The 25144-nt window shown below is 37.3% G+C and overlaps 1 protein-coding gene across 2 annotated transcripts; it reads right to left on the reverse strand.

Moving 5' to 3' along the window:
- Positions 1–3344: 3344 nt before the first annotated feature.
- LOC135072577 (uncharacterized) lies at positions 3345–24750 on the reverse strand. Of its 2 annotated transcripts, none has more exons than XM_063966541.1 (7): positions 24390–24750; positions 15717–15953; positions 14866–14994; positions 12852–12966; positions 12101–12279; positions 5531–5602; positions 3345–4299 (listed from the first exon to the last, which is right to left on the reverse strand). In XM_063966541.1, the coding sequence occupies exons 1-7, from the start codon at positions 24418–24420 to the stop codon at positions 4217–4219; spliced, it is 846 nt and encodes a 281-aa protein (XP_063822611.1). In that variant the 5' UTR covers positions 24421–24750; the 3' UTR covers positions 3345–4216. The 2 variants fall into 2 exon arrangements, with proteins under 2 accessions (XP_063822611.1, XP_063822612.1); XM_063966542.1 differs by lacking the exon at positions 24390–24750 and adding an exon at positions 16419–17009.
- Between the last annotated feature and the right edge of the window lie 394 nt (positions 24751–25144).

Below are 25144 nucleotides of genomic sequence, written 5' to 3' on the forward strand. Positions count from 1 at the left end.
CTGTCTGGAGTTTTCATACCTTGTCTACTAAATAGTTTTATATCTGGCACTTAGTCAGAAGGGTATCTTGGACTTGTCATGCTCACTAAAATGTCTTTGGGGTAGTGGCGTATGAGGCGGGTCGCTACATTCCCTACAATATGGTCGAGTGAAGCGATGGCTGGTTCACACGTCATGTCTGTGAACAGGCGCTGCCTTCGGGGACTGGTCAAGACAAGATATACCTACCTTAAATTTTTTAACATAACAATTAACAATCAACTTAGACAGTGGCACGGCACTAAATATAAGTATATACAATTTATTTAAAACTACCACACGGTTTTGTTATGGTGCCTTGCTTTTCTCTCTAGAGTTTTCTTGCCTTGTCTCCTAAATAGTTTTATATCTGGCACTTAGCCAGAAGGATATCTTAGACTTGTCATGCTCACTAAAATGTCTCTGGGGTAGTGGCGTGTGAGGCGGGTCGTTACATTCCCTATAATATGGTCGAGTGAAGCGATGGCTGGTTCACACGTCATGTCTGTGAACAGGCGCTGCCTTCGGGGACTGGTCAAGGAAAGATATACCTGACATAAAATATATGTATCAAAACGCAACAATTAACCTAGAAATTAGCACGGCACTAAAGAAATAAATATTCAAAACTGCCACGCGGTCTCGTGCTAGATGGGCGTCTTAAAGGCCACCTTCTATTAACGGGAGCGCGTGGTAAGTAACTTGCTTCTGAATGTATGTAACTTCCTACTTTTTTATATTTTTTTATATTTTTAAACCGGCAGACAGTGGTGACTGAGTTTGTTGCGGCGCTTCTTCTCAGCACTTGCCAAATGTTTGTCTCGAAGCGCTAGTAGGGCAAAAAAAGAATGAGACATGTTATTATTATTATTATTATCTTGATCATCTATTGAAGAAAAGTGGAATCCTTGGAATCGTTTTCTAGTTCTGAATGAAGTGATTAGTTATAAGTATGATACATAATAAAATTAGTTACATAAAGTAATATACGATTTACTTATTTTTCAAGACATTTTCCTATTATTATTACTGACGGGATTGCTACCATGTACCTTAGTTTTGAGTTTCCAATATTTCGGCACTGTTGCAAGCGCCATGGTCACGGAGTAACTGAAGAAATTAAAACCAGACATCGTTCAGATGTGCGTTCAAAAGACCTGAGATTTAAAAAAATCCAACGTTTTGTTTTACAGTAAGCGAAAAAAAAGTGACTTGAAAATGGAATACAAAATGATAAGGTATGGTAAATGATAAGTCTTTATCAATGAAGAAGCAGAAGTTCAATTTCATGTGTCCTCCATCTAGGCTAGTTTCCATCGTCACTCAAAGTTTGGCTGCGGTCTCAAATTTGGGCTTAATTGAGGCATAAGAACTAATGCCGTTTTATATCAAAAATTCATACTTAGAGGTAATCAACCAGGTACAAAGTATTTCCTTGTATGTTAGTCTGCCACTCTTTAGTAAGTCCCGAAATCCCCGCTTCGGCTCCCCTACTAACCATTCTAACCATTGTACACAGATAATATCTTACATGCAGCTTTTCATGTTACTACGTCACATTTTCAAAATCCGCGCGGAAAATCGCTCCTAGCGGAAGAGCGCACTTTGAGCTTGAATATTTCAGTCATTTTTAAAGATATCAAAAAAGTAAAAATACAGTATTCATTCTAATTTTTTGTAGTTTTTTTTTGGCATCTTCAACAAAAATTGTGCGCCATGTCCATTAGGTAAGAATCTCGGAATTCGAGATACCCAGCTGTAAGTCTGTAAATACTTGTATATTGACACCCTAAAAGTTGTCTCAAAACCTACAGATGGTAGGGTGTAAGCAACTATTAAATTTTAAGGTCAAAGGTCACAAAAATCGGTTTTTTGCGCTTTTTTTTGGAAATATCTCATTTCCTATGGGTTTTTTGCTATTTGTATTTATTATCAATATTGTAGAATACAAAATTCTCTACAAATTTTGTTCAAAAAAATTTATTATACGGTGAACCGTTTTCGAGATAGAGGGCGGCCGCTAGTACTTATAATAAATCTGTAGAGAGGTCAATTCTGTACATGAAATATATTTTCAAAATAACTATCAGGGGGTGATTAGTGATCGATACTGATGCCAAAAATGCAATCAGTAAAATTTTTGTCTGTCGGTCTGTCCGTCTGTATGTTCCTAATAGAAACAAAAACTACACGACGGATTTTAACGAAACTTGGTACAATTATTCTTCATACTCCTGGGCAGGTTATAGTATACTTAGGAATTCCCACGGGAACAGGAATTAGCGGGAAAATCCTTTTGTATGAAAAATCTAAACGCTTAACGGAAGTTAGACGCTTGAATTTGGCATGTAGGTACCTTAGTAAACTTAAAGCTTAGTTACAACAAGGAATTCCCGAAATTCCCACGGGAATTAGCGGGAAAATCCTTTTGTATGAAAAATCTAAACCGCTTAAGTTGATCTGAAGTGATGCAGTGACCGCGCGCTCTCCGCCCTCTATCTCGAAAACGGTTCACCGTATAAAAAAAATTTTTAAGCAAAATTTGTAGAGAATTTAGTATTCTACAATATTGATAATAAATACAAATAGCAAAAAACCCATGGGAAATGAGATATTTCTAAAAAAAGCGCAAAAAACCGATTTTTGTGACCGTTGACCTTGAAATTTAATAGTTGCTTACACCCTACCATATGTAGGTTTTGAGACAACTTTTAGGGTGTCAATATACAAGTATTTACAGATATTACAGCTGGGTATCTCGAATTCCGAGGTGAACTTACTATAATGACTGGACTATTAACCGAGAGCACATGTATCTATCGCCTGAACGAGCAGGGGGGTGTTATGTGGTGATGCTACGAGTATATTGGTGTTCTATCTTCCTTCTTAAAATTTTCAAATTACCTACAAATACAAAACACTGCTATTTGACATAGTAAAACATTCAATCAACAAATAAAGATTTCTGGATACTGATTCCCGACCTATAAAACTAAAAGTTGTAAGTTTATCTTTGTTTATATTCCTGAAAAAACTCTTCTCCATCGTGTTGACTGTAGCCATTTTTTAGACGGAATCAGATCGAATCAATCCTAAAATTTTGTACCAAACTTCTACACAATGTTATACACACTATGGGAATCGAACCAGATTAAAACCAATCCCAGATAGGTAATTAATTAGTTAAGTAGTGAGTCGAACAACGTAAAGTACTGAAATACAAAGGTAAAAGACTTATTAAAAGTTATTAATTACAATTCCCTATAAAATAACGTACTTAATGTAATAACCCGAATACAAATAAGAGAGTTTAAAAAATAAACATGTTTATGTAAGAAAAATTTATTCACAGTTTTGTTTTACATCAAAAGCTTGATTACATTAACTTATGCTAACAGTCATGTTCGCTTACATTAGATTTATCTATTTAACAAATATACTTATGTTTATGGTATTATTTTTAACTAGTTTTTTCATTTCTATTTTGTCAGCGCTTTCATTAATGAACGAATAAGGTTAAATAGCCTCACTATCATGTTTGTAAATCTAGTTCTTGAAAATCTATACATATGTACTTATACCTGCTTGCTTATATTTTATTCTTACATTTATATCGTGGTCAATTGTATGCGGTAAAAAATCTTTTTATATTTACATTACGCAATTTAGATGTTCTACATATTTTCTAGAACACAGAATGAAAACTTAGATTGTCTCAATTCTTTTACGACTTACGTCCAATTTTCAAAGTTGTTTGTTTTAGAAGAAAACAGAATACATTTACAAATCCAGTTGTATTTTAAATTACCATTTATAAACTAGTAACAGAAACAAACAATATCACAGTTTTTCGCCAATTCAACAACAATTTTCAAAGTAACAAAGTCATTATGATTTATCGCTAACGTTTAATATTAATTACGTAGTTTAAGATAACATTTTTTGTTATAAAGCCTAAATATAGATCTTTTAGGTAAGTATACAAAATCTAAAGGCCGATTTTTCAATTATTATTTTTGTCTGTAAAATCAAATATTTTCCGTCTGGTCAGGACTTAGAGGAAATAAAAAGTTTTTATAGCATTTATCTTTAAAAGATAAGTCAAACAAAACTTAGTCTTAATTACTAGGTGCAGCCATTCTTACGTATATATTTTTATAAGTACTTTTATTTAAATTCAATAGAAAGTTTATAATATTCATGTATAGTCAAAACAATTTAAAACAATTGTAAGTATTCTATACACTATGAAGATGATCGATGGCGCCGATGTTGGGGCACCTGTAAAAAATATTCAAGTTTACATTATAGATAGGTATTTGCCTATTTACACTCCATTTTCAATTTTTAACACCCTTATGTAATTTATGTTCTGCAACTATGAACAGCAAAAATGTGACTTTTAGGGTGAGTTGCACCACCTAACTTTGACCGTAACTTTAACGATAACCGGTGTTTTTTGTATTGAGTTTGACAGATTTTTGACGTTTGTCAAAGTTAAAGTAAGATGGTGCAACCCAGCCTTAATGTTTTGCGATAAGTTCAGCAATGCGTTTTAAAGTCGGAGAATTAAGATAAAGATAGCACTGTAGGACAACGTTTAACTATTCATCTATTGAATGGCCTGTTAGCCTAGCGATTTATATACTAACATTCAAACTATTTAGATGAAGCTCCAGACCAATAGTTAAACTACGTTGAGAAGGTTTTGGAATTAATCAAGGTTCACGTATCTTCTCCTGAATTACATAACCTCTCCAAATGCATATGGAGTAGCCAAATTTTATATTGATTCCATTTTAATAGTGTTTCATATTTATGAGATGATAATCCTGGATTCACTGTGGCCTAGCTAATTCAAGTAATAAAAATAAGCAAGTAGACTTATGTAACTCGTAGCCTACAGTAGTTATTTAGTGTAATACAAATTGAATTCTTGAAGCCATAATATTAATCTCATTCGCTGCACAGTATCCCAAATTAACATTGGATTGTTGATTAAAATACTACCAAAACAAATTCAAGTAAGAGTAGATTTTTGTAGAGCAATTTTAAGTCACAAATATCTGGATTCAATAATTAAATAATACTTATTAGGTTGTGTTAGGAATTAGCTAACTTGGTTCTTGATTTTAAAAGTCATTTTGGCATTTACAAAAAATACTAGAACTATTCTGAATTAACCGTATCGTACCTGTCTCTAATTGAAGTATTTATTCATGAACAATATGATACAGGTAGGCTGTTCTATGAAATTCGATTAACAAATAATATTATTCTTGAAGTAGTTCTGTAATAAGAAGATATTTAAGCCAAATATTTGTACATGATATCCAATAGGTATTGGCTACTGAATTACTGATGAAAACCACTGTCTTGTTTACATAGCTTATACAGTCGAAATCACATAAGATTTTGCAACATTTCTGTAGCATAATAACCTCTATTTCAAGTACATAAGATGACACAGTTAGGTTGAGGTGCCATCTTCTCTACAATAAAGTTAACTTACCATTTTCATTTGCTAGGCGTTCCTGAGGCTTCTCTACTTCAGGAGCTTCTTTATACGCAGTCGGCATCAAGCCTGAAAACCGTATTCTTATTAGTCAGACATATCGGCCGTTTGGTGTAGTGGTTCGAAACGGACTACTATTCCGGAGGTTGCGGGTTCGATTCCCGCACAGTACAAACATTTGTGTGCATGAACATATTTGTTTGTATTGGACTGGGTGTTTTCTATGTATAATGTATGTATTTACAGAAAAAGTAATTAAGGATGTTTATATCTGTTGTCTAGTACCCATAGTACAAGCTTTGCTTAGTTTGGGACTAGAAGCGCAATGTAAAATGTCCAAGGATACAAGGAAGGATACATATATTTTATTTGTGGCAAAATAGTTCAATTTCACAATTTCACACAGCGCCAGCTAGCCCCAAAGTAAGCAACTTAATGCTTGTGTTATAGGTACTACTATAGATCGTTTCATCCACGAAGACGCGCCCCACCATTCTTCCGCTAACGTTTGAGTGTTATTGGTACACGCTAAATTATCCATGAGTGCACTACAATAATGACGCTCGGATTGCTCGGATCAAACTCCTCGCACCCCGTGCTTCCCTCGACCAAAAGTTGGTGGGGCGCGTCTTCGTGGATGAAACCATCTATACCACGTAAGATGCACTGTATTTAGCTTGTTAAATACAGTTACCAGTTAGCAACACAATACTCATATCTAAGCATCATTTTAATTCAAAAACATCTTGTTATCTTTACTTAAATAACTTAATTACGGCTCCGTTCAAATTACTTTTGAATTATGCTTGTGTATTATACTCGTGTTAATTTGGACCTAGTAATGGAATCGGAATATTTTGGAGCTCATAATTTCTAGAGTTTTGTCCAAAAGAGATGGATGGATGGGAATGGGATACGTTTAGAGCAGTATACATAATACTCTAGCAATGCATGTAACACTCATCAGATTTTTGGCTAAGTTCAATCATAATTTTGGATTATTGCTAAAAAGGTATGAACGAAACATTCTCTAAGTACATTCAAATACCTTCATAGTACCTGCCCAGAAATTAATTATATTTAATTAATGGTCGTCCTCTTTTCTTGATCCTGGCTTGACCCAGTTAGAAACGATTTTACAAAAATAAAAACTACTCTTTTTTATTAAGTCTCAATTTTACACACTATTTACAATCTCAAAACATTTTCTCAGAGGCCTAATTTGTATTAATCTTGTTTTCAATTAGTAACAAGTAAGTTGTTTCGACGCGGCCGATCTGTTAATCCAGTTAGTAAAGGACATTGCCAGAAACCGCCTAAAAACCGCCCAAAAACATTAACCCATCATAATTATTTTCTATTTTTTTTAATACATTAAGCACCCTTTCATTCTAATGGACACTTAAGCATTGAAAAATTAAATAAATAAGTCTTTTAACGTTTATTCTATAATACTATTACAACTTCCGGACGTTTTGGTGCGTGGCATGGTCTAAAACCTATCAAGTTCCATAATTTTTGCCGATAAAATCTGTACGAGGCATTACCGTACTTTATTGCTGGGAGTCCATGTATAGTGATATTCCTGCGGCCATCATAGACAATAAAATATCGATTTTGAAAATAAAATAAATCGATTAAACTGCTTTGAAGACTAGATTTGCGTTAAAAGCTAAAAAGATATTGACACTATTACAAGAAGCTATCTATGCCCGACCAGGAACATAAAAACCCTCGCCATGTTGCGGAAAACTAATGGTACTAATTTCTTTTAATGGCAACAGTAACTGTAAACTTCATTGACATGTCACCTTGCATATCAGTCTATTGCTGTCAAAGTGTAAACAAACTTTATTTTAAATGCGCGCAATTGATTTTGTGAATTAAATTGCTAAAATCTTTTTATAGTCATGAAAGAAAAGTGGTTCACAATGTGTTAAAGTATTTGTCGAAGAGAAATACTAAGGGTTCGGACAATATTTTCATTGAATAATTTTTCCGACAAGGGTGTCAAATTGACTATAGTTCCAAAATACTGGACTGTCCTGTCGATGACATTGACAGTGAGGCGCCACCGTCAATACCGGATCGCTGGTTCAGATTTTTGCCATGTTGGAAACCATATAGTTGAACGATGGTAGCGCCCCCCTGTCATTGAGTTTGGCGGGACAGTTCAGCGTGGGTCATCTATAACATGTTTATCGTATAGTACAGTCCACTATGAAAATTAGCTGTTGTTTGTTTCAACTACCTATTTTAAAGTTTTTTGTCACTTTCTAAGTGTTGAATTATATGGAATTGGGAAAGAAGTACCGAGTTTTAAGCGTTCATGAGCAGACATTGCAGTTGAATATTCAAGTTCTGAATTTGATTATTGATGAATAATAAAATAAATCCTACTAGCTCGATTGATGTTTTCATTTAATTTATTTAAATCAGGTTACCTATAATAATATTTTTTCGTTAATTTATGAAAATATCAAATTAGCCCGTAATCCTGAATCCTGATACATAAAGTTAGCCTATTAATTTAACACAGGTACGACTGTACTCAGTGTTGCACTATCAAATGCAATTGACGCGCCTCTATGCCAGGGTTTTTATGTTCCTGGTCAGGCTATAAAGTGTCCAACTGGTCGAAGGTCGTAAATAAAATAAAAATAATTAGGACCATAAACTGATATTCATGGTATCATAACTGTAAAAGTGTCAGAATCCGATGTTGAATCCAATGCCAGTTGAAGTGTGAGAAACATATATCAACCTAGTATAGTTGCCAGTCTCTCATAATCTATGCCAATGAGGGTTTTCGCGATTGAAAAATCCGCCAGATGGCAATACGTAGACGTGAGGTCCAAATGCTGCATGATTGGTTATTTTTGACATGACATTGACAGATATCCACCAATCATGCAGCATTTGGACCTCGCGTCTACGTATTGCCATCTCGCGGATTTTTCAATCGCGAAAACCCTCATTCATAGCACATGTATAATAATAGACCAAATGAACTTTTATAGATTGTGAAAGAGAAGATAAAGATTTTATTATTTTATTAAAATCTTGCCACGAGGTAGTTTTTCAGTAGAAACCAGGATTGGATAATCGATTATATCCTTGTGAATCGTTTTAATAAATTGTCATTTTACTTTTTCAATTAAAACTTTTTCAATCCCTAGTCTTGTCAAACTGTCATATAGATGACCCACGCTGAACTGTCCCACCAAACTCAATGACAGGGGGGCGCTACCATCGGTCAACTATATGGTTTCCAACATGGCAAAAATCGGAACCAGCGATCCGGTATTGACGGTGGCGCCCCACTTTCAATGTCATGCATAGGACAGTTCAGTATTTTGGAACTATAATGTCAACAAATTATAAATGTCACGTCAGTTGACTCAATTTCAGTCTTCTGTGCGTTTATTGTATTTTTATTTCAATGAAATAGTGCTAAAGGGTTAGTACTAAAAGTGAAAGCCTTTTTCAGAAAGAAAACCAATGTGGTGCCCTTATTATTCATACTGTTTGAAAGTTACAAGTCAGTGATACAGAGTTGCCGACATTATAACTCCGTAGTGATACCATACCAAAGAAGTAGTTTTCCTAAACACTTGTGTTATTTTTATATGTGATCAAATAAAAAGGATTAATTCTACTGCTCAAATGGAATAACTTATCCCAAGAGACCGAATATAAAAAAAAACCTCTCCATAGAAATTATCACCATCACGAGGATGTGAATTTTTTTGAGAATTTGATATTGGTCCTGTAAGAAAAGTAGTTGTATTTCAGTAGTAGAATCAACCCTTCTTGTTTCATCAGCAAGAGTAACTATAAAAACGCCATGTAGGTAGGTATTATTAAGCTGAAGAGTTTGTTTAGTGTCAAAGACTGTCACACAGTGTAACTTAAATTGGCATATTATGATAATGAACATAAAAACTTAAATAAATATTTTTGTTAATATTTTTTCTATTTATTTATTTTCCCAAAGCTTCACAGTGACAGCTGAAACAGCAATACTGTTGTAAAACTAAACTTGGAACAAACTGTTACAAATATTTTACAAATTAAAATAAAACCGCATGTTGCTTTACTTTCTCGTATAGGTAATAAATGTAATTAATGGCTAGATTATTAATGTTACTTTGTTACCCTCAATAGTGAGGAGATCTTATAAAATGGTAACCCTGATTTTCATTGTCATTCAAGTGCTCTTTCTTCGCATAGGCTTCTGTGATTTGGCCAAGGGCCACACACATTGCGATAACATTATGCGACATTGATTTGACAGCAGCGGAGTGAAGTCTTGCAACTATGCAAAATGATACCCTGTAATCGTAGCGCATATAGACATAGACGGGGCGGGGCACATAGCTCGTAGAGCTGATGGCCGCTGGGGCAGGAAAGTTCTTGAGTGGCGACCACGAGCCGAAAGACGTAGCGTGGGCAGGCCTCCCACTAGGTGGACCGACGATCTGGTGAAGGTCGCGGGAGGTGCCTGTATGCGAGCGGTGCAGGATCGGTCTTCGTGGAAATCCTTGGGGGAGGCCTTTGTCCAGCAGTGGACGTCTTTTCGGCTGAAACGAACGAACGAACGATACATATTACCACTATTTACCAGACATTACTATTTATTGCATACTCGCCGGATTACACGTAGGAGCACGCGCGTTACAGCTTCGGCCTTGCATTATTATAAGATCTTGTTCCGCCCTTTTACGAACTTCCTCCGTGAGGATATCCCCGCCGAATTCTATGATGAACCTATCAAAAGTCATATTCTGCAATGTCAACCCACCACAAGGTGGACCGACGACCTGATTAAGGTAGCGGGAAGGCGCTGGATGCAGGCCGCTACCAACCGTGCGATGTGGAAGTCATTGGGGGAGGCCTATGTTCAGTAGTGGACGTCCTGTGGCTGAAATGATGATGATGATGATGAAATGAATGAAAATGACAAATCTTCGAACGTGTATAATACCGTGCCAAAGTAATCATATAATTTTGGCACCTTAATAACTATTGCCGTTTTTGTTGTAAAGATCATGCAGCGCTACTTGCGGATATTATTGGAAAGAAAACTATGTGGGCTCTAGATCTGAAGCCGCTTTAACTAACACGAAGTGCTCATACAATGCGGCGTATTTTCTTCCAGTCTTTAGTCAGGACTTTAGTCGAATTAAAACTCCGGTTGAACGTGATATAGCCGCACTAGAATACGATGCTTTTTTGCATAATCGCAAGATTTCGTTCCGGTGTCGACCGAATGTTATCATGATGTATGTGGCCCAGGGGTTACCGTAGCCGCTAAGGTTTGAAACTTCTTGCTTAAAATATTGTAGTCTTTGGCATAGACTACGACGGTAGTCATGGAGATAGGAGTTTGTTATCTCGTGTCAGATGTAAATGGTGAAAAGAAAACTCATGATTCGTGTTATTTTTATGCAATATGTAGGTATTTTATAAAAGTGGAACCCCGAGTGATCTCCAAAACCCATTCTATTATTATATACGATTCGGCTTCGATATCTATAATACAATAGGAGTTTATTTCATGTGTCAGATGACAAGGGTGGAAACAACCTATGATTCATGTTGTTTATTTACGTGCAATATGTGGGCATATTATAAAAGTGGAATGCCGAGTTGTATTTCTAAAACTTGTTCTATTATTTTATACTATTTGGCTGCGACTCGGCGTGACGACAATACAAAACATTTTTCGCGAATCGGTGTTCATACATTCACACAATACATTAGACGCCATGTTGTCATAAACGACATACCTATTATAAAATCGCTGTGATTTAATATTCTTAATCATTAATTTTATGGCAAGTGTCCATCAGGAATCATTGTTCTTACACACAGAATCGTATTATTTCGCTTTCGGGTAGTAATATGTCAAAATTGTTGGTTTTTAGGCGAACAATGTATGGAGAACGAACATTGTCCTTTGATAAGCAAGCAGATTACTAATTTGGTCTATTTCTGCCGCGGCCGTGCAAGCGAAATCCTAATTAATACGGATTACGTAAATAACTAAATTTCTAATTGCTTTTTGCGACTAAGTATTTGACTGAATCAGGACCTGACCTGATGGTTTGTTGGCCGAATATAAGCCAGTTGTTTTGGGTTCTAATTCCGCTGGCAAACGTTAGTTTGACGCGAACATAATCATTTATTTATTAAAGTATAGCTATCCGTACCTACCTATCTAGTCACCATCCATGGTACATACAAGCTCTACTTAATTTGGGAGTAACTGTAGGTAATATTATTAGTATTTAGGAGTAATCGTTTTAAAACATCATCATAAGGCTACAGTTGTTGGTTAATACGTTTCAGCTTTAAACCTTGTCTTCAACTTGTCGCATTCAATTTTAAAATCTGTAATCATCTATATTTATTAAAAAGCATTCCTTTTCCTGTGAAGCCCTAGTAAAGAAACAAAATTGCTTTTTTTCTGAACTACAGTCAATAAACCCATAAAAACCTCCGCGGTCGCTGCTATCGGGACAATGAATCACTATTGCATGCACCTCGTAAACTGAATCATACCTGGATGATATATCGTAGTTAGGTTAACAGTGTAGTTAGTGGACGGGAGACTAAGGACGCAAACGAACTCCTCCCAGGGCGTCGCCACGTCATCGTCGTGCACCACCGCCTGCGTCTCCACGGTGTACAGACCCCACGAGTCCATTCTCATGTCTGTCACGGCCTGACTCAAAGCCTTTCTGAAAAACAAAATTGCCCTCCTCGTAATTGCACAAAGGTTTCCGCCAACTCAAACAAGCGGTGAGTGATCATTTATAAAAGTACTCCGGAAAACTTAAATGCGAACACGATATGTGTCTCCCGAATTTATTTCGCTAACTATAAATCAATATTTGCAATTCAACGCAATTAATGCAATCAAATGGACCGTTTTAAAATGTCGTTGTTAGTTTACCAAAATAGTCAGCTTAATTAGTAGCGATTCAATAAATACCGTTATCCGGCTTACAGTGAATTGATTACACAATTTCCAGTAATGGCAGCAATTCTTTTGACTATTTCCTAAATTACCTGAGCTGGCTGCCAAGTAGATGCTAGATCTTTTGCTATCTGTACCATTCGAACATGTTTTATGCCAGCGAAGATTGTAAAAGAGAATTGTAGCGTTTCGCTACCGCATATTCTAAATTATTTTTTGATAAGAATAGAAAATGTTTAACTCTGCTGCAACTTCGAAGCAAGCACAAAATAATTCGATGTGAATTTGTATCTGAATTTTAAAACGTAAATTTTTGGAATAGGAATTTCTTACCCCTGTGACAAAATAGTCATCACTGGTCGTGGGTACAAATCTGCAGCGACACAAATAAGTGTGACCAGAAACACATATTTCTTTTCTTGAATAAAACTAAATCTCTTGCCGGTACCTGAAAGGTAAGGTCAAAATCAATAGAATAATAATCACTAATTCAAAATTTAAGTGCCTAAAACAATTTTGTTGTCCACGCTCTGAGTATCAATTTCTAGTTGCCAAGGAAACCCTCTTCAAGACAAGGTCAAACACGAGTATAATCCTAAAATAATTTATATCTTACATTATTTGCGTAGTTCCTTGAATTTCTAATGATCTCAAATTCGTAAAATAAACGATGTAACAATATTAAACGCTCTGGAGCTCCTTAACACCAAGTAGGCATTGTCTTGACTGATGTATGGATAATTACTTTTCACACCCTAGAGCACTTTTGACGAAGTCGCGAGTAGAAATGACAATGTGTTTTTGTTAATTGTATAGAAAGTGTAACGCAATATCATTTACCTTAAGAAAATAACTAAGAATCGTGTCTATCTACTCAGGGAAATCTAAAAGAAACGACTGCAAAACAATCTGCGATTTTTTAGATTTGTTTAATAATCTTAGCTTTCACTTGATCTCTGAACCTGGTTGTATTTATTAAAGTAACCACTAAGGAAGCAAAGAAAAGCGCCCATCTTAATCCATTTTACTTATCGCAGATTAACTGAGAGCTATTTTTTGAAAATAACAGCCGGATTAAATCCGGTTCAGAAAAACTTTGCCGTATTTGTAGAACGTTTTTACAAAATTAATTAAGCGCTAGCACTTTTAAAAGTAACCTTATGCTAAAGCATTGGGATTCACACAAACAATAAATTGCTACTTACGAGTACCTACAGCTATCGTTATTAGCTAACGTGGTGAACAAACCTCAAAAATCTGTCAAACTCCATACAAAAAACACCGCTTAACGTTATAGTCACGGTTAAAGTTAAATGTTGCAACTCAGACTAAATGTTATTTTGATTGCCGAAGCCCTACTTTGGTAAACGATTTCTACGCTATCTCACAAACAGTTATTTCACATCATAAGAAATACTATTAATGTAAAATACTATGTGTTGTTTCACTATTAGCTTCCTGTGTCCGTAACCAATTGCCCGTGTAAGGCGCGCTTCTTCCGGTAGCAGCTATTTCAGACTTAAGCGTGGGTCTTGAGTAGGAGTTGATGGGCAAAGGGCGGAAGGCACAGAGCTAACTCGTTCAATCTACCTGCTTTATATTTATTAGGTTATTTTTATTTGAGTAGTAGTACCTAAGAAGACACATTTCTCTGCTCTTCTCACTAAACCCTCATACTGAATAGCTTTAGAGTTTCAAGCTCAATATTAGGTTTTTAAGCTAATCATTTCGTTTGAAAATACACCTACTTTAAAATCCATTTAAATATTTTAAATTCACAATAAAAGGTGTCGCTGTACATTTCAGATACTTTAATATTTGAATACTGAATAATAAAAATATAGGTAGGTAGGTAAGTATAAAATCAAATTATTTAAATATGTAGTTAAGAGGTGGGTCACAAGAGACGATATAAAATTAAACAACTTATCGCTCTTAATCAACCTAAATTACGATGAATATTATTCGTATTTCAGACCACATGTACAGTGTCAGCCTAAATGACAGAACTAACCGACAGAACAAGCAATATACATATAATAATAATAATAAGTTCGCAAGTTCCTTCAAAGCGAACTAACCCAATAAGCCACAAAAAACTGCTCACTTGGCTTCGGCCCGTGAACGACATTAAACCGGATTCCAGCAGAAAAACTTAACAATAATTGAACACAAACAAACGAATAATAATAATAATAAGTAAATTAAGTATACCAATCTTTAAGACGGAGATAAATATAATCTTAAAAATAAAAATAAAAAATAAAAATAACATGATTTATTTCTTGAAACAGAATACAGAAAATTTATACAGTATTGTTTGTTGGTTGTGTAATGTTAAACTTACTATAAACTAGCATGGATCTGGTTTGTCGGTCTTCCTCCAAAAATGTAGAGACGACACACGTGTAGTTTCCACTCAGATCCGTGGTGGGTCTCAATATTTTAATGGCTCGGTACGCTTGCAATGGCTCCTCTGTAACAATAACAGAACTTTTTACTGCAAAATTAAATTATAATATCCATGAAAAACCTACTATCAATACGTAAAAAAAATGCGATAAAGCCCATAAAAGTGAATTTTGCTTTTAAGTTTTAACATGCTTTTATAGTTTACGAAAATTAATTAACTATCAGCACTTTTGTTAACTAACTTTAAAAAACTTGTATTTTACAATATCCTATGTGTAAGCTTTATAAAATTTCTTGGAAAATTCATAAATGGTTTACAAGCACAAATTGGCTTTGGCTGAAACTCAATAGGTCGCGTGGATGTGACATGGGACGTGTAGGTCTACTGAAATTAATGTCAATGAAAGGGAATAATATACTCGAAACACTCGTAGTTAATAATCTTCTCACAAGGTAAGTTAGAGTTTAGGGCACACGTGTAATAAAGAAGTAAGTACATACATACACAGATAAAAAAAAACTAAATGTTGAAAGTTTACGCCCGTATTCACAAACATTACTATGAGGTATCACAGTGCGCGTGGACGTACAGGGTGACACACGAACCAATCACAGAGCTCTATTCAACGCTGGGCCTTCGATTTGCTGCTTCACTTACTTAAGTAAGCGTCGTTTGTGAATACGGGCGTTAATCTCTTCGATAAATAAACAGGAGTTTAAAAAGGCATTTTTATTGGCAATTCCACAGATTCTCCTAATATTCATCTTCTATTTTGTAGGACTTACCAGAGATCCTAAAATTCAAGTCAACTTTTCCTTTCAGCAGGCCAATGACCTGCGGGCGCATGGGCGGTATCCACTGGTAGACCAGGTTGGCGGACCCGTTGAAGAACCACTTCATGACCAGACCAGGCGCGGGGCTTAGCTGTCCGGTGCTGTACTCGCAGTCCAAGATTACATAGTTCGTCCCCACTTCCACCAGAGCTGGCACTTCTATCCGGGTTATGTTCACTGCCACGCATTCTGTGAGGAGAAAATACATGATAAAAAAACTCATAAAACTGCTTTATTTTTACAAATAGGCTTTTAAAAAGCACTTACACGTCCCAGTATTAACTCTACCACTGCTTCGGGACAATAAATGGGCCCGTGCTGAGAAAAGGCAGCGCAAGAAACTCAGTCATTATTGTCAGCCTTCTTTTTTCAAGAATAAATTTATTGATTTTAGGGCTACTATAAAGACATGAAAGCTCAAAATTCATTAGAGAAAATCGTTTTTAAGGTAGTCAGGTTGACGATAGTAGGGGAGACCGAGGAGAGTTGTGACATTTTCGATTTTTGGAAACCTATTAACTATCAGCGAGCTCAGAACAACGCGTATTTGTTTGCTTGAACTAAAAAACGCACACTGTTACGAGCTCGCTAGTAGATAGTTGTTCTAAATAATTGACAATGTCGTAACTCTCTTCTGTCACCTGTTAAACTCACCTTGGTCTCCCCTACAAGACTGGTAAGAAAAGGTTTTTCCTTAAGGTATTATACACAAACAAGCCACGATCACTTACTAATAGGCAACGTTTAGTAACTTTAGACGAACGACTTGCGCCTGGTTTCTTGGAACCAATAGCAAGGATCTGATAATACGCAATTGGAGCATGTTTACGAGTAAATGTACGTGTATACTCAAGTAGCAATGCTACTGTGGCGTATACAGGGTAGAAACGATAAGTGATCTCACTAGATTTTCTAAACTACACAACCTGTTATTGATACCGTTTCATAGAACTCATGAAGCACTTTCAGGATCAGTGACTAGTTTGTTGATGTCTATGTTAAAGTTTAGAAATTATTGAGTGAGATCATTTATCGTTTTCACCTTGTAGATATCTAAGCAACACTCGTAGACAAATCGAATGTGTAAATATCATTATTTTGTCATTATTTTACCTATTCATAATGTTCGTTTAAAATCAAATAACCTACTCGTTAACCTTGTTTATCAGCTTGCTGTATTGACCCGTGAAACGAGTTGTTTTAAGAAACCAAACATTCAGATAGCGTAGAGTTTTTGCGTTCAATATGTAAGCAGTAAAGGTTATTAGCAAACACGATTAACTCTAAGAAAATACGAATAGCTGTTTTTATAAGTCTGTATTGATATTTGGTTTTCTGTATCTAATATACATAATGATATACAGTGCGAAGATTATATTAGTTACATGAAACCATATTCACCCACACTGAGATGACGTCATGTATGTACCTACCCTACTCCCTTCGAGATGACCTTTCGTTCAACACGTTATTGTTATGCTTTAAACATTAGTGGTAGGCTATTAATTACTAAGGGTCAGTTTCATCGCCGGTTTTGATAAGTTTCAGATAGTTATCTAACAGATAAGTGCTTAATAAGCTCTCAGGAAGTTATCAGCAAGGTGAAACAGACCCTAGATATAATGAGTTTGGTGTAACTTCTACTAAGTAACTTATAATAATGTCAAAATGTATTGTGATTATAGCAAAGAGTTTTATGCGTACAAAAATGATATTTATCTCTCGCATAGTACTTCATGAATAATACATTGTTGTCGTACTACTAACAATAATATGGTTATGAGCTTTCAAGGAGATTGAAATGGTGCTTTAATCTGAATAAATGCTAGATCCACAATAAATTGTACTTCCATTTCTTTGCTTATTGGTTAATAAATAGTACCCATGGATTTACGTATAAAGGATAAAACCCTCATAATAATATTAGGTGGACTGACGATCTGGTGAAAGTCGCGGGAGGTGCCTGGCGCAGGACCGGCCATTTTGGAAAACCTTGGGGGAAGCCTTTGTCCAGCAGTGGAGGTCATTTGGCTGAAACGAACGAACGAATATTACGAACTATAATGAAGAGTTATACAATGTGTAACACGTTATTGTAACACAATAATAGTTCGCGAGAAATTGGGCAGTTTGGTTCTACAAACTGTAAGGGTAGGAAAGTAATACTCTATATTGTTTTCTGTAGTTAAAATAGATGTTCCAACCACACAGTTCACTTAGTTTGGGTTTTCCATAGTGCATGTTAAAGTTGGAGATCGTTTAAAATGTAATATTGTGGTTCATGTGTCCATTCTGCCCTCATTCACAAATAATGCTTGCTTAAGGGAAGCAGCAAATCGAACGCACAGCGTTGAATAGAGCTCTGTGATTGATTCGTTTGTCACCCTGTACGTCCACGCGTACTGTGAGACCTCCATAGTAATGTTTATGAATACGGGCGTAATACTCGTATAACATGACAGATTCATAACATAGTCAACTTTTTTTGTAGAAATTAATCTTGAAGGGAGTAAAATAGGGGAGGGGAGTATTACGGAGAATAAGTCATACCTAGGAAGCGAAGCCACGTGTAAAAGCTAGTGTAACGTTTAGGTACTTAAAAACGAGCCAAAACTGAGCAAAGATAATATAAATCAAAATACTACGAAGAAAATATAACGTATCTACCTACTTATACAGGATTTAGAGGACAGATTGGGAAAAATCTTAAGCTCTGAGTGCAGATCAAGCTTCTTAGTTGAAATCCAATTTCCTCTTGGAGACGTCTCTCTAAATTTAATAAAAATGTTTAGCGAAACTGTGTAAGCTCTATTTGCATTTAAATGTGTCGATTTTTTAAAACTTGTAGCATGGTCCAGTGCAGGTTTCCGCGAAAGCCACGTGGAAAATTTAAAGTAAGTTAAAATTTAATTTATAAATGAAACAAGTTCATTGTTCCAGTCATGTGTCATTTACGAAGTAAATTTGACAGCTCGTAATTACAGCACGTTTCGTAAAGCTTCATGTAAAGCTACATTAATACAAAAACGTATTACCACAGAATAATAATAAGTATGGTATTACCGTTTGCCTCCTGTCCCGTAAAATAGAATGGACAAAAATTTCTTTAACACAGAACCTATAACCTATAGAACACATTCTACTTACTTATAAGTATAACCTAACCACTTCTGTAAATTACTAAAGGTAACATAAACTTAAAGGTAGACTAAAATATATCTCAACTTAGTTAACTAAAACAAACTGGACGCCGATATTTTGTACGTAATTTAATTTAGATCGTTTCTAGTTTTCTAATATGATTCCCTAAATTAAGCTTTCTGGTATACATGTTCAGGAGCTTTAACTGAAACCAAAATACCCTTTTGACACGAATGTTCACTTCCATTCTGCTCTAACTCCGTTAAACTAAATTGGATATATTACTTCGCACGTCAGTAAACTTAAGTTTGGCATTTTCGTAATTTTGTGCTTAATCAACGTCAACCTTATTTAAAGTTCTTCTAGAACTTTAAGTAATAACTTTGGGTATTTTTCGCTTTTAATAAACACGTTGGTGTTGTAATGATATTGTTGCTAGTTAGGTAATGTATTAGCATACTTTAGAGCTTATCTAAATAACCACAGTTTGCTCATACCTCATAGGTACCTGTGAGAACTCATCGTTCGTTCGTTTCAGCCGAAAGACGTCCACTGCTGGACAAAGGCCTCCCCCAAGGATTTCCACAAAGACCGGTCCTGCGCCGCTTGCATCCAGGTACTTCCCGCGACCTTTACCAGATCGTCGGTCCACCTAGTGGGAGGCCTGCCCACGCTACGTCTTCCAGCTCGTGGTCGCCACTCAAGAACTTTCCTGCCCCAGCGGCCATCAGCTCTTCGAGCTATGTGCCCCGCCCACTGCCACTTGATTTTAGCGATTCTGCGGGCTATGTCAGTCACTCTGGTTCTCCTACGGATCTCCTCATTTCTGATTCGATCACGCAGGGAAACTCCGAGCATAGCACGCTCCATCGCTCTTTGGGTGACCTTGAGCCTTCTTATGAGGCCCATAGTAAGCGACCACGTCTCAGAGCCATACACCATCACTGGCAACACACACTGGTCAAATACTTTTGACTTGAGACACTGCGGTATTTCGGACGTGAGAATTTCGCGAAGCTTCCCGAACGCTGCCCAGCCGAGTTGGATTCGACGATTAACCTCTTTCTCGAAGTTGGACCTACCTAACTGGACTGTTTGTCCCAGGTATACATAATTGTCAACAAGTTCGAGTGTAGTGTCTCCAACCTTCAGAGGAGTGGGTACAACACGGGCATTTGACATAATTTTTGTCTTGTCCATGTTCATTTTAAGACCCACTTGTTGAGAGGCTCTACTGAGGCCATCGAGCATTGTGTTTAGGTCCTCCACGGTCTCAGCCATGACTACGATATCGTCCGCGAAACGAAGGTGGGTGATATACTCGCCGTTGATATTTATGCCGAATCCGCTCCAGTCCAGAAGCTTGAAAACATCTTCCAGGGCGGTGGTGAACAGTTTCGGAGATATGACATCTCCCTGTCTCACCCCTCGCTGCAACTGGATAGGTTTCGAGTTCTGATCCTGGAGGCGGACCGACATTGTGGCGTTTTCGTACAAGCCCTTCAGCGCTTCGATGTATCTATAGTCAATTTGGCACCGTTGGAGAGACTGTAGCACTGCCCAGGTCTCGATCGAGTCGAAGGCTTTTTCATAGTCCACAAACGCCAGACAAAGTGGCTGATTATACTCCTCGGTCTTCTGTATAATCTGCCGTAGCGTATGTATGTGGTCTATGGTACTAAAGCCTTTTCGGAAACCGGCTTGTTCGGGAGGCTGGAAGTCGTCGAGCCTGCGTGCGAGACGATTCGTGATGACTCTCGAAAACAGCTTGTAGACATGGCTCAGAAGTGAGATGGGTCTATAATTTTTTCAACAAGGTTTTGTCGCCTTTTTTGAAAAAAAGTATCACCACACTTCTGTGCCATGCCGTAGGCGTTTTTCCCTCAAGTATGACGGAATCGAACAGCCTCTGAAGAGCCTTTAGTACCGGCGTTCCGCCTGCTTTCAGAAGCTCAGCCGTGATTCCATCATCACCCGGTGCCTTGTTGTTTTTCAGCTGTTTGAGAGCCATTCTAATCTCGTACAGGCTGACGTCCGGGATATCTTCGGTGTAGTGTCGGGTCAGTCTAGCTCTTGGGTCTTCGGCTAGATTTGTGACAGGTGTACGTACACTCGTGTATAATTGTCCGTAGAACTTCTCAACCTCTTCCAATAACTCAGGCCCCGACGAGATGTCTCTGCCATCCTCGGTCTTCAGCTTGGTCAGTTGACTTTGGCCAACAGACAGATCCCTAGCGAACACTTTAGAGCCTTTGTTACGCTCAATCGCCTCTTTAATACGATCTGTATTAAATTGGCGTAGATCGCGAGTCAAAGACTTGGAGATCTGTCTGTTAAGACGCCGATACTGAGCAGCATCTTCAGAGGACTGCAGAACCAAGTTTCGTCTCTCTTCCATAAGTTTATTGGTGAGGTCAGAGATCTTTTTGGTTCCTTTTGGACGACGGGTTTTAAAGAACTTAGACCCAGTCGTTTGGACAATTTCCACGAACCTGTCATTGTATTCGTCCACATTTTCGCAGTCTCCTAGGCATTCGAAACGATTTTGCAACTCGAGCTGAAAGCTTTCGGGGTTTTGGAGTTGGATGGGCGCTGGGCGGAGCGTAGACTTCATCAGTCGACGCCTCTCAAGCTTGGGTCTGATATTCAATGTGCCTCTTACCATTCGGTGATCGCTTCCTGTTTTGACCGAGTTGATCACAGAGACATCATTGAATATATGCTTCTTCGTCGACAAGATGAAGTCGATCTCATTTTTTATAGCGCCATTGGGATGCAGCCATGTCCACTTTCGCTGTTTTGGCTTCCTGAAGAAGGAGTTCATCATAAAGAGGCCCTCCCTCTCCATAAAGCCAGCCAGCAGTTGGCCACGTGCGTTCCTCTCTCCATACCCAAATTGCCCCACTTTCAGCTCATTATCGCTTCGTCTACCCAGCTTCGCGTTGAAGTCCCCCATCACAACGGTAAAATGGGACCGGGAGCTATGTATGGCTCTGGAAATATCCTCATACATAGTCTCCACTTCGTCGTCGGGGTGTTCCGTGGTCGGTGCGTATACCTGTATGACCTTCAGCGAATACCGTTTGGTGATTCTGAGTATAAGGTACGCTACCCTCGCCGAAACACTCTCGATCTGGACCACGTTGTTGACAAGGGACTTGTGGACGATAAACCCGACACCACCCTGGGACTGCTGGTCGCCCTCCCGGAAATAGAGCAGGTTTCCGGATTTCAGGATTATGGTGTCCTCCCCCTCTCTTCGGACTTCGCATAATCCTACGATATCCCACCGCAACCTGCTCAGTTCTTCCTCGAGTTCGGCGAGCCTCACGTCAGTCCGCAGCGTGCGAGTGTTAAATGTTGCCAGGGCCAGAGGTCGTCGGGGTTGGTAGCCTGTCGGTACCCGGTGATTCTTAGCACCCCTCGCCCCACCGTTACCGTGACCGCTACCGTGGCCCGGGATAGTGGGGCCGCCGGGGACTAGGGGCCGTGTTTTTTTGTTCCTCTCCATGGGGGGGATTTGCCTTAATCGCCACGCTTGGCAGGCGGGTTGGCGATCGCAGTTTTTTATAAGGTTTCGCACGCAGACGCTGCTGCCCGTCCGGTGCTGCAGGGATTTTGTCGCCTCTTACGACACGCCTCCTGTTGGCGGTGGGGAAGAGTATTCTTTATGGCCGTCCCCACACGGAGAACTCATACGTACATAAAATAGGATCTAAATATGGGGATGTGGGTGTGAGAGCGTGTGGCCAACGTTTAAGCGTATATTTTATGAACCTAAACTTTTTGAAACTCACATCATTTTTATTTAAGTATATTAAATGTAGGTACAACTTTTGAAATAAGCTTGATAACATTCTGTAAAATGTATTGTAGGTATGAACTGAAGTATCGATTCAGTACCTGGGTAAAATTTTTAAAACACCTTAAAGGGAAAACAAACAAAGCCTCTCTTAGTGTTTCCGTTACCTAATAAATCTCTACTTTCTAGACCGAGTGATAAATTAGGTCGAAAATCAACCAAATTTAATAAATTGCTGAGACTTCGTAATTAGTGAGTTGTTTCTACCACCTCTTCTCACTACATCTAACATTATGAATATTCATATTATTAAGTGAAAATCGAGTAAACTAAACATTAAATTCTCTTGCTTCAAAGCAAAATGATGGAATCACCTTATTTCATCCGAGCGATCTTAAGAACTAAATTACTAATGAAGATTAATAAAAAATGGGTACCATCAAAGGTTATAATTATAAACTCTAAATAGATACCGTGGTACCTCCTACATACCTATCACATAGCTCGAAACAAAATACAAGAAGGCCGGTGGTCCATACTTGCTCGTAAGCAGATATAGATAGAAATCAATCCGCCTGTATACACTCGATTTGTCATCGGGCTTATGATAATCCTCAACGTATACAAATAACAGATGCATGATATATGAGTATTCAATAGCTGTATATAGCTTCTATAGTGCACGTTTCAAACCTAGATCTATGCCCATTGCGTTCCATAAGCAAAAGGAATGGTTTGGATGCACAAAGCCTTTGAGCGGTACCTTAACCACAGTAAAACAAAGGACCAATTGTAGCCCGAGAATATGTCGATATTATGTTATGCCACGTCTTACAAGTAAGTATAAGTACGTCTTACAATAGGTACATAGTATAGATCAAGGCCCAATCATTCAAAAATATAATATAAAAACCTTCCAAAAACAATATCAGACTGATGAGTGATCAGGTTCGTTTAAACATTCCGCCACCAATTTTATTGGGAAAATTGAGTAGCACATGTTTTTGAAGTTTTGAGTAAGATATACTTAGGTATTATTACCTAATGAAAACAGAAGTAAAAACATTGAAGGCTAACATCAATGTAATAAATCCATCAGCGCTTTTTCCCAATGCATGTTATTTCCATATGTATCATCATCAACATCATATGATAATATAATCCACATGGATAAAGACAGAAAATCTATTTTTTCTAATTTAAATTATACCTACTTAATCCACAAAGTTAACGTTGCAAGCAACACTAGGGTATAATAATTACTTGTTTCGCAGATATCATCTGCTTCCATCTAACACTAGAAAGTTGCGACGAAGCAAACGCGACTCGACAGACTCGACGACTTAATCCAATAAGCTTTGTGTTATACACCTATTTTAAAATGAGATGAATCCAAGTAGATATTAAAGTGCTGCTTTAGGTTCTTCTTACGTGATTTTGAAGTTATTAACATGAGAACGTTATCAATAAATGGGATATTTGAAACCTTCAGTGGGCTAGACTGGAATGCCCGAGGCTAAAAGTTCGAGTCTTATTGGAGATAATTCATGTTACCTGTGTGTTATCCGTGTAAAAGATATGTTTATAAAAAATAGATGGACCCAACGTAAATGGCAAAGAAACTGTAAATTATTGACTTACAATGCAATGAATGTGTAAAGTAATTATAGTAAAATGCTTACGTGTCAGAAAAAATATCACCAACGCAAACATTTTTAGTAAATTACACAAAATCCACGCGGCATAACTGAACCAAACGTGACGCTAATCAAAAATCTAAGATGACGAGAAAATTACACTCGACGAAAACTTCGAGCACGCAATACACCCACAAAGTAATACAAATGCAAAAACTAGTGTATCAAAACGCGATGGCAACTGGCGCACAGGGTAACATGCACGAAACGAGTGCAACAATCCATAGTCCTTTGTTAATTAAGTTCTCAAAATCTTTTTTAGTTTGCACGAAATATTTTACGAGAATTTGCCAAAAGTGATGCGCGGGCTTCCCTCGACAGTCAGGGGTGGCAAACGACTAAAAGTTTCAGCGCGAACAATATTACTTATCAATCGCGCATGCGTGCTTGACCCGCCTGTTGAGTGCCAGCTCTTAGCAACTTTCCTTAATTTAATAACACCTTGAAGACTCTTTGGCATATTTAAAGCATAAGTTTGAAAACGAGGATTTTCCAAATTTTGGCTTCCGCATAACCCTGGCTTTGAACCAGTGTATTAAGGTTAATGAAGTAAGTAGGTAAGTAGTTGTTTAAACCATAATAGAGGGATTTCTAACTTGTATAATTACTTATACAAGTTGTTATACACTTTATTTAAACTTCATTTGTATAATACATATGTATCGCGTCCATTACATTTGAAACTTAGAACAACAAGTCTCAAACGATATTTATATTCATAAATCCTTAGTACCTACCTA

The sequence above is a fragment of the Ostrinia nubilalis genome, chromosome 6 (genome assembly GCF_963855985.1).
Source record: "Ostrinia nubilalis chromosome 6, ilOstNubi1.1, whole genome shotgun sequence".
Lineage (NCBI taxonomy): Eukaryota > Metazoa > Arthropoda > Insecta > Lepidoptera > Crambidae > Ostrinia > Ostrinia nubilalis.